This window comes from Bos grunniens, chromosome 6 (genome assembly GCF_055505025.1).
Source record: "Bos grunniens cultivar Pamir isolate PY7600 chromosome 6, Bosgru_T2T1.0, whole genome shotgun sequence".
Classification (NCBI taxonomy): Eukaryota; Metazoa; Chordata; class Mammalia; order Artiodactyla; family Bovidae; genus Bos; species Bos grunniens.
In genome coordinates, this window is record NC_141170.1 from 81118763 (window position 1) to 81133682 (window position 14920).

Consider the following 14920-nt stretch of genomic DNA (forward strand, 5'->3'; position numbering starts at 1 on the left):
TGACCTGGTATTATACAGAATAAAGCAAAAAACAAAAACTTAAATTTCTATAATGAAGCCTGTAATTAAACAGGAACCATAGCAACTGCCCAAGAATTTTATGGGATACTCAAGTAGTGAAAAAAATAAGTTGTATTTATTTAGGCAAATAAATTCCTAAAACACTAAACAGCAAGTATCCCCAAAAGATACTTTTTCAATTTAAAAATTTTATACTGAAAATATATATACCTTTAAAATTATATACTGAAAATATATACATTTTACCTATGAATGAATGAATGAACACAAGACAGCTGTAAACATTCAGCTTCCAACAGTGGCTTATTGGCAGAAATCAAAAATAAATTATACCACTAACACCATCCAAATTACAGGCAGAATTATTCTATCATTATAAATGTAGAGAACCCAAATCTAAATCTCAGTAGTTTGCCAATTCAAATTCAGAGATGTCATACATACGTGATCTTTTAATTAGATGAACAGATGGAAATATAATTTGAACATAAAAATAATTACATAGTACTAAAAGTCATGTCAACCAATAGGAAAAGCACACAAACCAGAGGAAGTCAAATACTCCTGGATAATCTAAAAATATACATTTTCAGATTATCTTGTTATATATTCACAGTATAAGCAAACTACAATTTTTTTAACTTCTAGATAATTTTTAAAAAAATGAAGATAGGCTTCTTTACATATTCTAGATGTACATGGCATACCTTTCAGAGTTAGCCTCAGCTTCAACAGTCTGACGTCTTCTGTTCGTTCTAGCTGAAGCTACCACTTTTCTCCGTCCTTAAAGACAGTATATAACTCATTATCAATTGCTCATTTTAAAGCTATTTTCTCAACTACCCACCCTTTATTTTCCCCTCTTCACCACCCTTCCCTCCTGGTCCCCAGACACCTTGATACAAAGTACCAATACCATAGAGAAATGGAACCCAAGTAAGATTAAAATTTTACTAATTTCTTATGTAAGCTCTGACAATAGGCAAGGGAAAAGATGGAAACTGAGTTATACGGAGGGAAATTCTGTTAAATTCATTTGGGGAAACGAAGCATGTGAAAAATGCTACATAAAGAGTGTACCCCTTATGGCACAAGGCATATGTAGACCTAATGATAAGGTTAGAAATACAGATTAAGCCCATAAAACAGGTCCTAAAGAAATAGAACTTCAATCAGTAAGATATGGTTTCTTGTAAAATATTAAAATTTTACAAGAAAATATTCAAAATATTCAAATTACAAGGGCAATTCAAATGTGTGCCCTAAAACATTTCAGAATAAAATTAAGGCCTTTATATGCTGGAGGGGGTTACAAAAATTCTACCTGATAGAAATTTACAAAGTTAAGTGGCCTGTGATGATCCTCATTTATGATAATAAAATATCATATACAAATGAAATTTGAGCTATTAAAAAAAGAGGTGGAATTCGTGTAGTATATCTGACTAAAAGCAGTCTGATCAAAGCCAAATTATTCAGTATGGTCATTTGGTTGAAATTTATATACCATACTTATTCAATTGAGACTTTTGTTTTCTTCCAACATTACATATTTGCTTGTAAACTTCTAACGCAGTTATCCCCAAGAAAACATCCAACAATATGGGACTGATATGGAACAATATCTAGCAATCAGCATTCAAATAACTGGCTTCAAAACCATATCATGGCCAGATTCCATTTAGAAATAATTAAATCTTAATAGAAAAGGGCTTCAAAAAAAATTTTTTTAATGGTTGACTCATGAATGGAATTATTAGCATTCTTTAGTTTGCTTGGATGTGTTTTCTGATTCTTCTGTAACAAGCATGCATTGCTTTTGTAATAAGAAAATAATAAAAGATTAAAAAGACCTTGATTTTCAGATTTTTTTTCTAAGTGACCCCTAAATAGTCAACATTTACTTTATTCCAACAAATCCCTTATTGTTGGATATCCCTTGGAAAATAAATTACATTGGGAAAACATGAAATAAAAGGAAAATAGAAGCCCAGAAAAATACTAGGAAGATAAAAGGGACAAAAATGCTTAATCATATAAAGGACAGAGAGCAAACAACTGATAAATCTTAGTTTAACTCAAACAGTCCTTTTCAACAGATCTTTTGCATCATACTTCTTTCAATCAAAAGCACTTGAAGCAACAGTTATTACCTTTTTTAGAAACAAAGTAAAACCTAATATAAGCTGAAACAAATCAAAAAGAAACTTAAGGATATGCAATGGCAACCCACTCTAGTACTCTTGCCTGGAAAATCCCATGGACGGAGGAGCCTGGTAGGCTGCAGTCCATGGGGTTGCGAAGAGTCAGACACGACTGAGTGACTTCACTTTCACTTTTCACTTTCATGCATTGGAGAAGGAAATGGCAACCCACTCCAGTGTTCTTGCCTGGAGAATCCCAGGGTCGGCAGGGCCTGGTGGGCTGCCGTCTATTGGGTCACACAGAGTCGGACACGACTGAAGCGACTTAGCAGAAGCAGCAGCAAGACACTGAAAAATCTTTACACTTACCCAAGGAAACAAAGTATTTCATTCGATAACAAAACTGAAAAGTTATAAAGTTGTACAATCCATGTTATTACCTCTGTTGGTCTTTTGCTGAGTGGATTTCGTTGGAGTTGCTTTTACTTCCTTGACAGGAGTTATGTATACATCTTTATTCTTTTCTATTAAAGGAAATAATATAATTATTAAAAATAGCCTCATAAAATATGACCAAGTCAGTGACAATCAGTCCCAAAAGCAGCTACTGAAAATGTACCATAAGTAAATGTTCCAAGTGTGAACACTGGAAAATAAGCAAACAAAACTCTTAGGAACATAGTAGGCATGGTATTATGGTGAGAAATGTACATAAAAAATCTATACAAGTACAATAAACACTTATCAGTAATATTCATACACTTTCCCAAGTGAATTTAATTAGAAAAACTCTTCCATTTCTGACATCTATCACTTATATGTTAGAGGAGGAGAATCTTATAAATACTCAGGTTACTATATCGTTACCATCTTCACTCTGAAGAACAGTCATAGTTGTGATGTCATCCTGTGCTGCTACAGCTTGGTCACTATGTTCTTTAATTCCTTTTTCTATCTGAATCTTGATTTTCTCAAGAGCTCTTAGACATGTTCTATCTTTTACTTGCTGTAAAAAAAAAAAAATTTTATGCATTTTTTATGCAGCATATTTTTTAATGCAGCATTTTCTAACCTTTTAAAAAAACTATATAATGATAAAATTAATAAAGCATTCTAAAAATTCTATGAAATTTATGAAGGAAATATTTACTTCAAGAAATGAGCACCAAATACTAATGTATGTATAAATTTAATAGAATGTAAATTCTACTTTGATAAAAAAAAACATATACACATTAAGAGTGACTAGAAACTACTTACCTCCAGAATCTCATTCAGCACAACCAGAAGATCTTTAGCAAGATCGCTGCTGAGTTCTAAAGAACTCAAAGCTTTCGTATAGACCCGAACTTCTGGTGAATGTGGACATGTTAGGATCTCATTGCAAATTTTCATAGCCAGATTGTCATGAACTGTTAAGGCCTGGCAAATCAAGAGAAAAATACTGGTAAATTGAAATGGTAACTTTGTAATACAGTCCTACATATCATTTCCAAATGTCTAAAACAAAATTAACATAACCCTCCCCATGTAAGCTCCCCTTCTTATAGTAGATGCTGTGGTACAATGTGTACTGAACCATTCACGCTCCAGGCTACCTTGAGTTTTAGAGGCTAAAAGTTCCCACATGTAGACTGAACCAAGCTTAAGGTCACACTTCCTCCCCAAGGGTTAATCCACATTCAGTAACTGGTAGATGTACAGGTACAACAGCCCAGCCTTATCTCAATTCTGGACAAAGCAAAGAACACTCCTAATTCTGGAACTTCCTGTGAGATCAGCTGAGACCTTAAGACTGCATGACAGTTCAATTTTCCTCTACCCAATCTATTTCCTTCATTCCTCCAAGATGCTGCTCATAAGAGTACACCCTAATGTCAACAGGTTCTTGAGGTCTTCTGTCATCCACACCTAGGACCTCAGAGTTATCTTGGATTCTTCCAATTCCCCCGCCTCAAAGCTCTTTCTGCTAGGCTTCTGTACAGCAACTTTTTTTCTATGTCAATTTCTACTACTTTTTACTACTACTTTCTATTCTCTTTCTACAAGCATTTATTTCCTAAAACCAATTTTTTAACTGCTCTCTTTATTAATATTCTCTATTCCTCTTACCAACTCACCACACCTAATGAAACTGACAATCAAATTAATCTTCCCAATAATGACTATTATCCCATTAAGCCTTTCATTATACTCCCTGCAAATAGTCAACTCCAAATTCCCTATCCTAATGTTCTGCCCTAACAGGCCTATTCAGGACCCTTAGCTGTAAAGATTTTTCCACAGTTCCCCAACATGACTTATAAAACTAGCTACATTTGATCACCTGCACTGGGTCTTTTTCTGTATCCAAACCACTCCTCAAATCCAAACAAGGCCTAAGTAAATTTTACTCAGCGAGATTTAAAACTAGTAATGCCTAACTTACCATCCAAAGCACATGAAACTTGCCATCTTCTAAAATGCTAAAGCACTTAGCTATATCACTGACCCTTACTATATTTTGTCTTAATTTTTGTAATCTTCTTTCTAATAACATGTAACTTAGTAACTCAAATAAGGTATTCAGTCACTAAATATCAAAAACTAAAATATCAATTAAAACAAAAGACCAATACCTTCAACTTAATATACTGACATCTGAAATAATTCATAACACATTAATTTTCAATATGGTGAATGTTTGATTAAATGATATTAAAGGGTTAAAAACCAGCTTACATTTAATTTGTGCGAGAGTATGCACTAACTGTATCTTCTCTAAATTAAAAACAAAACTAAGCTTCAGGTGAGTTTCATCCTTTGAATTCCCCTTCCTTGTATCAGAAACATAGCAGGTATATCAATAATTGAGCACTCAATGAGCCCTACATAACAGGTCATTATTCAAAATGAGTAACAGCCAGCACGAGGTGGGGAGGGGATGGTAAAAATGAAGAATTTTTGGTAATTTTCGTTCAGTATCAAAAATGTTAGCATTTTTATTTTTATATGATATCTCCCCATTTCCCAAAAGGCCTTTTTAAATTAAAATGTAGTTAATTTACAACATTATATTAGTTTTAGGTGCATGACAGTTATTCAGTATTTTTATGGAACATACTCCATTTCAAATTATTTTAAAGTAATGGCTACATTTCCCTGCTGTACAGTATATCCTTGTAGTTTATTTTATAAATAGTAGTCTGTGTCTCTTAATCCCTTATCTCTGTCTTATCCCTCCCCTCTCTTCTCTGATAACCACTAGTCTCTACTTTATATCCGTTTGTCATATTCATTCTTTTTATTTTTTAGATTCCACAAATAAGTAATTAACAGAGTATTTGTCTTTTGTCTGAATTATTTCAAATTATTTCAGACAAAACACTCTCTAGGTCCCCCGACACAGTTGCAAAAGACATTTTTCTTTTCTTAGTGTTATGTACTACCACTTACGCCAGAAATTTTAAGATCAATATGCAGCCTCTCTATTTTAAAGAAACTATCAGAAGGATTATTTTACCAAAGCAGTGACCTGCATGCTAGTTACTACCCTTACCATCCATAGGCTAATATACTCACCCACCTGATAATCTGGGGGATTCTTGGCCTGAGGATTTAACCCACTTGGTCTTGTCAAATCTACAAGTAACTCAGCAACATTAGTTATATCTATTTCAGCTAGAGGAGATGACGCAGGGGCATTGGCCAGTGTTTGCAGAGTTGGAAGAAAGGCTTCTTCAAAACATTCCTGGTTAGTCCTATTGAAAAACAATTCAAGGTATGTTACCAAAGAAAAAGCATATGATTCTTTAAAAACATTATATGCAAAATTCACCCTATCAAGACATACTACATGTTTATCTAGGAAAGAGCCAAATAATTCAGGTAGATAGAATCTAGGTAAATTCTTCTCATTTACCACTGAAGAAAAAGAAAACTAACAGCAAAATACTATAACTATGACTCATGAGGAGCCTGGATTCAATTTCAAGCTAGACTTTGGTTTATCAATATGACTAAATACCTGCTTGCATAAGCAAACATGGGGAAGAACACGCCGAGGCAATGTCGAAGTCGAATGTCCTCTTCAGTCACAGGGTTGTACCATAACAAGACAAGATGAGAAAGAATCCTGCTGCTGACCAAAAGTCCAGAGAACATCAGCTTGGCTAGTCCTTCTGCAGCTCCTGTTCTGAGTTCAGACACCTATTAAAAATGACTTTCATTAAAAGAAAATTTTTATTTGTATTAATACTTCCCTTTTAGGCCTTACATTGTAGCCCATCCTACAGTACTTTTATATAAATTTATCCAAAAGCATTCATGTTATTATGATTATTTAAAGGCACATAAGAGGATTTTATTTCTTCTTTTTAGGTTAAGGCTATGTGACAAACTATTAGTCTAGCTATAAATTCCCTTTCAATTCTTCAGAAGAACAAAAAGAACCAAAAGGTAATATTGTGAAACCAGAAACCAAAACCATATGTATTAAACACTTACCATGGTGCTAAAATATAGAAAACTTTCAGTAACAGTCTCTACCATCAGAGAAGGTGTCTATAAATGAAAGTTCCACAGGCAGGAGTGGCATTATGTGTGAATAACATGTAAAATGTGAATAGAAGGTGTACAAGAAGAAAAAGGCATTCCTAAAAAAGGGTAACCAAAACAAAACTAGATAAAAAAATGAAAAAGAGGTAGTGGTATTCAAACAGAGATACAGGTATAAAAGAGTAGTAGTTTAAAATACTGGCTATTAAGCCTGAATTAAATTCAAGCCTCTGATACTTCCTAGCTGCATGATCTGATCTTATGCGTATTACTTAACTTCTTTGTGACTCACTTTTTTCATATATAAAAAATGGGATAACAGAAGTACTTATCACAAAAGACAAAGAATATATGTAAAACTCTTAGAAGTGCCATCCACATAGTAAACCCTTAACAAATGTCAGTGATTATTTTTATTACAAATAGAAAGTAAGTTTTCTTAGCAATCAGGTTAGAGAGACCTTGAAAGTTAGGTAAAGAAATTCACCCTCAATGAGGTAGGATATCGTTGAAGATTTTTGAAAGAGTACTTAGACAAATGAGATTTCAGGAAAATTAGGTTGACAGGTCATAGATTATTTAACTAGATTCTGTGATGTATATGCAGACTACATCATCCGATATGTCGGGCTGGATGAAGCACAAGCTGGGATCAAGACTGCCGGGAGAAATATCAATAACCTCAGATATGCAGATGACACCACCTTTATGGCAAAAAAAAAAACAGAGGAACTAAAGAGCCGCTTGATAAAAAGAGGACAGTGAAAAAGCTGACTTAAAACTCAACATTCAAAAAATGAAGATCATGGCCTCCAGTCCCAACACTTCATGGCAAATAGATGGGGAAACGATGGGAACAGTGACAGACTTTATCTTCTTGGGCTTCAAAATCACTGCAGATGTGACTACAGCCATGATATTAAAGACAATTGCTCCTTGGAAGAAAAGCTATGACCAACCTAGACAGCATATTAAAAAGCAGACACATTTCTTTGCCAACAAAGGTCCATATAGTCAAAGCTATGGTTTTTCCAGCAGTCATGTGGATTTAAGAGTAGGACCATAAAGAAAGCTGAGCACTGAAGAATTGACGCTTTTGAGCTGTGGTGTTAGAGAAGACGCTTGAGAGTCCCTTGGATAGCAAGGAGATCAAACCAGTCAATCCAAAAGGAATTCAATCCTGAATAGTTTGCCCAACTGATGCAAAGACCTGATTCACTGAAAAAGACCCTGATGCTGGGAAAGATTGAAGGCAGGAGAAGGGGATGACAGAGGATGAGATGGTTGGATGGCATCACTGATTCAATGGACATGAGCTTGAGCAAGCTCCAAGAGTTGGTGATGGACAGGGAAGCCTGGTGTGCTGCAGTCCACAGGGTCACAAAAAGTCAAGACACGACAGAGCGACTGAACAACAGCAACAATGCTGACAGGCCATAATCTGGGAATGAAAGACAAGTCTAAACTAGAGGGGGCAGAAGGGAAATCCAGTGGAATGAGGAAATACAAAAACTATTTCAGAAATATTTTCAAAACTCAAAAATAAAAAGAAAAATATAAAAATATAAAATATAAAAAGAAAAAGAAGTGCCAGAGTACTGACAGGTTCTTTACACACACAAACTCATTTAGGGCTCAAAACAACCATGAGGGCAGAGATTTTGTTCCACCCAGCACTGTACTCTCAAGACCATAGTTGACTAAATTAAAGAACCAGCCTGAATAAACATCATTTTTCCCATTTCAAAGATAAAGAAACAGGCCAGAGACAATAAATACCTTATTGAAGATTCAAAGATGTTACCAGAACACAAGTCTCTAAGTCTCCAATTCCAAAGGCTGCATGTCTTTCATCTTTTTAAAATTTCTAACATAGGAATTTGAATTGGGACAGGACTGCAGGTCTTTAAAGCATGTAAAGAAAACTTGTATATGGCCCAGAGGACAATTAAGAAAGTCAAAATTTTTTAGTGGTTATGACAAAAATAAAATCAAAGTCACAGAATCCAGTGAAGCCAGAAAGAGATTAATGAACCTGCAGTATTAAAACAAAAAAAACAAAAAAAACTCATTCATCTACAGTCAATTTTCCTGTTCAATAGTTTTCCATCTACGCAATGTCAGCAAACCCACAGCACTGGATAATTCCCAATAAGAAGTCAGTCTTATTACTTGGCTAGTAACTAAAAACTTAAGAAAATACTAATAAGGACTTATTTCCACCAATTTATAGTCAAAATGTGATGTCAAAAATTGTTACAGTAGGAAAGACATTAAATATTAATTTTAAAAAGGTCAACTCATCAAAAAGATACTTATAAACATAAAACAAACGGAGCCCCAAAATATCTGGAATACATTGATGGAACTGTAAGTAGAAGACAGCTCGAAAATAATAACTGAAGATGTTAATATGCCGCTTTCCATAATGAATAGAACAGCTGGACAGACCAATAAGGAAGTAGAGGACTTAACACCATAAATCTACCAAACATACAAAACACTCCCAACAACAGTGGACTACACAGTCTTCTCAAGAGCACGTGGAACATTCTCAAGAATAGAGCCTGTATTAGACCCAAAACAAGTCTCAGTAAATTCATAAAGAATGACATACAAAGTATCTTCTCCAACTACAATGGAAAACACTTGAAAAGCGTAACAAAAGAAAACTGTAAAATTCACAAGTATGTAAATTAAACAATATACTCTTCTTACACACCAACAGGTCAAAGTAGTCATCAAAATGAAAATTAGAAACTGCTTAATTAGATAAATAAAAATAAAAAACACAAAAACTTTTGATACGCACCAAAGTTTCAGAGGAAAATTTATAGCAGTAAATGTCTACGTTAAAAAAAAAAATCTAAAACCAATAAGCTAACTTTACATCTTAGAGAACTAAAAAAAGAGACAGAAAATTAGAGGGAAAAACAAACTCAATGAAACTGGAAGTTGTTTCTTTGAAAAGAGCAACACACCTGAAAAACCTTTAGTTACATTGACAAAAAAAAAAAGACACAAATAACTAAAATCAGAAATGAAAGCAGGAACATTACAACTGGCCTTACAAAAATAAAAAGTAGGATTATAAACATAATACTAAGAACTGAATATCAACAAATTAAACAACCTAGATGAAATGAACCACATCCTAGAAACACACAAATTGCCAAAAGGGCCTTAAATAGAAAATCTGAATACACCAATAAAAAATACATAGCTTGAATGAGTAAATCAGAAACTTCTCCAAAAGAAAAGTCTAAGACTAGACGTGTAAATTCTACCAAATATTTAAAGAACTGACAGCAATCTTTCTCAAAGTCTTCCTAAAAAACAGGAGAAAACAATTCCTATCTCAATTTATGAGGTCAGTATTACCCTGACACCAAAGGCAGACAAAGACAATGCAAGGAAACTATAGATTAATTTCCCTTATGAATACCAATGTAAAAAATCCTTACCAAATTACTAGCAAATCAAACCAAACAACATATTAAAAAGATTATACAACATAACTCAGTGAGATTTATCCAAAGAATGCAACGGTGGTTCAATATAAGAAAATGAAGCATTATAATGTACCATAGCAATTAAAAAAAAAAAAAATCACATGATCTTTTAAACTCATACAGAAAAACCATTTGACAAAATTAGACATGCTTTTATGATTAGGGGGAAAAAACCTCAGAGAAAAATAGAATTTCTTCAAAACGATAAAGGGCATTTATGAAGATTCCACATTATAGTCAACAAAGACTGAAAACTTTCCCCCTAAGATCAGAAACAGGACAAGGATGCCTTTTTTAACCACTGCTATTCAAGACTGTACAGCAAGTTCTAGCCAGAACAATTATACCAGAAAAAGAAATAAAAGATATTCAAATTGAAAAGGAAGAATTAAAACTGTCTCTTAACAGATAACTTGATCTTAGAGAGAAAATGCCAAAGAATAAACACACAGAGAAACTAAAAGAGTTAGCAAATGAATGCAGCAAAGTTGCATGATACAAAATTAAATCAATCCACACACAAAAATACAGCTGAGTTTCTATGAACATGAATGAACAATCCAAAAAAGAAATTAAGAAAATAATTCCATTTACAATAGCATCCAAAATAAAATATATAGGAATAAATTTAACCAAGGAAGTAAAAAACATGGACCCAGACACCTACATAACATTTTTGAAAGAAATCAAAGACGACCTAAATACAAGTAAAGACATTTGAGTTAGTGGATTGGAAAACATTAAGATAGCAATACTGCCTCAATGCAATCTACATATATTCAATGCAATCACTATCAAAATTCCAACAGACTTTTTTGCGGAAATGGAAAAGTCAATCCTCAAATTCATAAGAACTTCAAGGTACTTCAAATAGCCAAAACAATACTGAAAATAATGAGCTGAAGTTGGAAAACTCAACTCCCTGGTTTCAAAACTTACTATGAAGTTACATGAATAAAGAGAGTTTGGTACTGGCTCAGGATAGACAGACAATGAAAAAGAATTGAGAATCCAGAAATAAACCCACATACTGATGATCAATTGACTTTTCTGATCCTCCACAATGATGCTAAAACAATTCAGGAGGAAAAGAATAATCTCTTCAACTAATGGTGCTGAGACAACTGGATGTCCAGTTAAACAAATGAAACTGGACTTCTACCTCACACCATTTACTGAGATACTAGCTGAAAATGCACCAATACATCTAAATCAAAAGCTAAAGGAGTAAAACTTTTTGAAGAAAATAAAAGGATAAACTTTCATGACTTCTGATTAGACAGTGCAGTCTTAGACAAAACACCAAAAGCACAAGCAACAGAAGATAAATTAGTCTTCATGGAAACCTAAAACTTCATAAAAATCTAAGAACATTATTAAAAAAGTAAAAAGCCCAATTTAAAAATGAGAAAAGGATTTGAAAAGATATTTCTCTAAACAAGGAATACAAATAGCCAAAAGGCACAGGGAGATACTCATCACTAGTCATTGCTGCTGCTGCTAAGTCACTTCAGTCGTGTCCGACTCTGTGCGACCCCATAGACGGCAGCCCACCAGGCTCCCCCGTCCCTGGGATTCTCCAGGCAAGAACACTGGAGTGGGTTGCCATTTCCTTCTCCAATGCAGGAAAGTGAAAAGTGAAAGTGAAAGTGAAGTCGCTCAGTCGTGTCCGACTCTTAGCGACCCCATGGACTTCAGCCCACCAGGCTCCTCCGTCCATGGGATTTTCCAGGCAGAAGTACTGGAGTGGGGTGCCATTGCCTTCTCTGTCACTAGTCATTAGGGTAATTTAATTCAAAACTACAGTGAGGTGCCAATCCAATCTACTAAAATGGCTAAAAATTTCAATAACAATTTTCTCGTATTAATTTTAATAACAAACAATAAAATTGTTTAAAATAACAAGTGTTGATAAGGATGAAATCCCTGTTCATTGTTGGTACACTGGGAATGTAAAGTAGTTCAGCTGCTATGAAAAACAGTTTGGCAGGTCCTCAAAAAATTAAAGAAATTACCATATGAAACCATGAAATTACTACAGAAAAAACAGAGGGTAGTAAGCTCCTTAATAAAGGCAACAAAAGCAAAAATAAACAAATGGGACTATATCAAACTAAAAATCATCTCCACAGCAAAGGAAATCATCAATAAAATTAAAAGACAGCCTATGGAATGGGAGAAAATATTTGCAAATTATATATCTGATAAAGGATTAATATCCAAAATTATATATAAAGAACTCTACTACAACTCAATAGCAAAACCAAAATTTGATTAATTGTTGTTCCCTGGTGGTCCACCTTCCAGGCAGTTAAGTCCAGTTGTTAAGACTCCACCTTCTACTGCAGGGGGCGTTGATTCAACCTTCCTGACTTCAGATTATACTACAAAGCTATAGTCATCAAGGCCATACTGGCACAAAAAAAAGAAATGCAGACAAATGGAACAAGACGGAGAGCCCAGAGGTAATCCCATGCACCTATGGATTCCTTATTTTTGACAAAGGAGGAAAGAATATACAATGGGGCAAAGAGAATCTCTTTAGTAAGTGATGCTGGGAAAACTGGACAACTACTTTTAAAAAAATGAAATTAGAACAGTTCCTAAGACCATACACAAAGATAAGACTCAAAATGGATTAAAGACCTAAATGTAAGACCACAAACTATAAAACTCCTAAAGGAAAACTCAGGCAGAACACTCTATGACATAAATCACAGCAAGATCCTCTATGACCCACCAACTAGAGTAATGGAAATTAAAAAAAATAAACACATAGGACCTAATTAAATTTAAAAACTTTTGCACAGCAAAGGAAACTATAAACATAAACAAAGTGAAAAGACAACCCGCGAATGGGAATAAACAACAGTAAATCAAAGAACTGACAAAGGATTAATCTCAGAAATATACAAGCAGCTCATACAAATCAATAACCAAAACAATCAATCAAAAAATGGGCAAAAGACCTAAACAGACATTTCTCCAAAGAAGATATGCAGAGGTCTAACAAATACATGAAAAGATGTTTAACATCATTCGTTATTAGAGAAATGCGAATCAGAACTACAATGAGATATTACCTCATAGTGGTCAGAATGGACATCATCAAAAAATCTACAAACAATAAATGCTAGAGAGGGTGTGGAGAAAAGGGAACCCCCTTGCACTGTTGGTGGGAATATCAATTCATACAGTCACTATGGAGAAAATTATGGAGACTCCTTAAAACACTAGGAATAAAATCACCATATAACTCAGCAATCCCACTACTAGGCAGAACCCTGAGGAAACCAGAAGTGAAAAATACACATGTAACCCAAAGTTTACTGCAGCTTTATTTACAATAGCTAGGACATGGAAGAAACCTAGATATCCATCGACAGATGAATGGATAAAGAATCTGTGCTCTCACACGCACACGCATGCGTGCTCTCTATCTATCTATATATATATAAAAATATAATGGAATACTACTCAGCCATAAAAAGGAACATTCTTGAGTCAGTCCTAATGAGGTGGATGAAGCTACAGCCTATTATACAGAGTGAAGTAAGTCAAAAAGAGAAAAACAATCATCATATACTAATGCATATATATGGAATCTAGAAAGATGGCATTGATGAACCTATTTGCAGAGCAGCAGTGGAGACAGAGACATTAAGAACAGACTTATGGACACGGCTAGGTGGGGAGAAGGGGAGGGTAGGAGGTATGGTGAGAGTAACATGGAAACATACATTATCATATGTAAAATAGATAGTCAATGGGCATTTGCTGTATGACTCAGGGAACTCAAATCAGGGTTCAGCAACAATCTAGAGGGGTGGGACAGGGAGAGAGGTGGGAGGGAAATTCAAGTGGGATGGGACATGGGTATATCTGGCAGATTCATGTCCATGTTTGGCAGAAACCAATGCAATACTGTAAAGCAATTATCCTTCAATTAAAAATAAATTTTTAAAAAAATGAGCAGAGGTACTGATAAACATTTTTTGTGAAAAAAGATATAAAAATGGCTGACAGGCACATGAAAAGGTGCTCAATATCACTACTCACCAGGAAAACACAAAACAAAAGTAAAATGAGGGACTTCCCTGGTGATCCAGTGGTTAAGACTCCACCTTCCAACGCAGGGGCATGGATTTGATCCCTGGTCAGGGGAACTAAGATCCCACATGCTGTATGGTGCTAGAAGAAACCTGAATACTTTCATGCAAAAAAAAAAAAAAAAAACCAGCAACAACAACTGATCATCAGTTCAGTTCAGTCGCTCAGTCGTGTCCGACTCTTTGCGACCCCATGAATCGCAGCACACCAGGCCTCTCTGTCCATCACCAACTCCCGGAGTTCACTCAGACTCACGTCCATCAAGTCAGTGATGCCATCCAGCCATCTCATCCTCTGTCGTCCCCTTCTCCTCCTGCCCCCAATCCCTCCCAGCATCAGAGTCTTTTCCAATGAGTCAACTCTTCACATGAGGTGGCCAAAGTACTGGAGTTTCAGCTTTAGCATTCCTTCCAAAGAAATCCCAGGCCTGATCTCCTTCAGAATGGACTGGTTGCATCTCCTTGCAGTCCAAGGGACTCTCAAGAGTCTTCTCCAACACCACAGTTCAAAAGCATCAATTCTTCGGTGCTCAGCCTTCTTCACAGTCCAACTCTCACATCCATACATGACCACAGGAAAAACCATAGCCTTGACTAG

The 14920-nt window shown here is 35.0% G+C and overlaps 1 protein-coding gene across 1 annotated transcript in view; it reads right to left on the reverse strand.

The window, feature by feature from the left end:
- NCAPG (non-SMC condensin I complex subunit G) overlaps window positions 1-14920 on the reverse strand; it is a 47176-nt gene that overhangs the window by 383 nt on the left and 31873 nt on the right. The window contains exons 15-20 of the mRNA XM_086406365.1: window positions 6172-6353; window positions 5731-5905; window positions 3426-3587; window positions 3033-3171; window positions 2606-2689; window positions 729-804 (exon numbers count right to left, since the gene is read on the reverse strand). Of these exons, the coding sequence (XP_086262491.1) occupies window positions 729-804; window positions 2606-2689; window positions 3033-3171; window positions 3426-3587; window positions 5731-5905; window positions 6172-6353 (818 nt within the window). The remainder of the gene's footprint in view (window positions 1-728; window positions 805-2605; window positions 2690-3032; window positions 3172-3425; window positions 3588-5730; window positions 5906-6171; window positions 6354-14920) is intronic.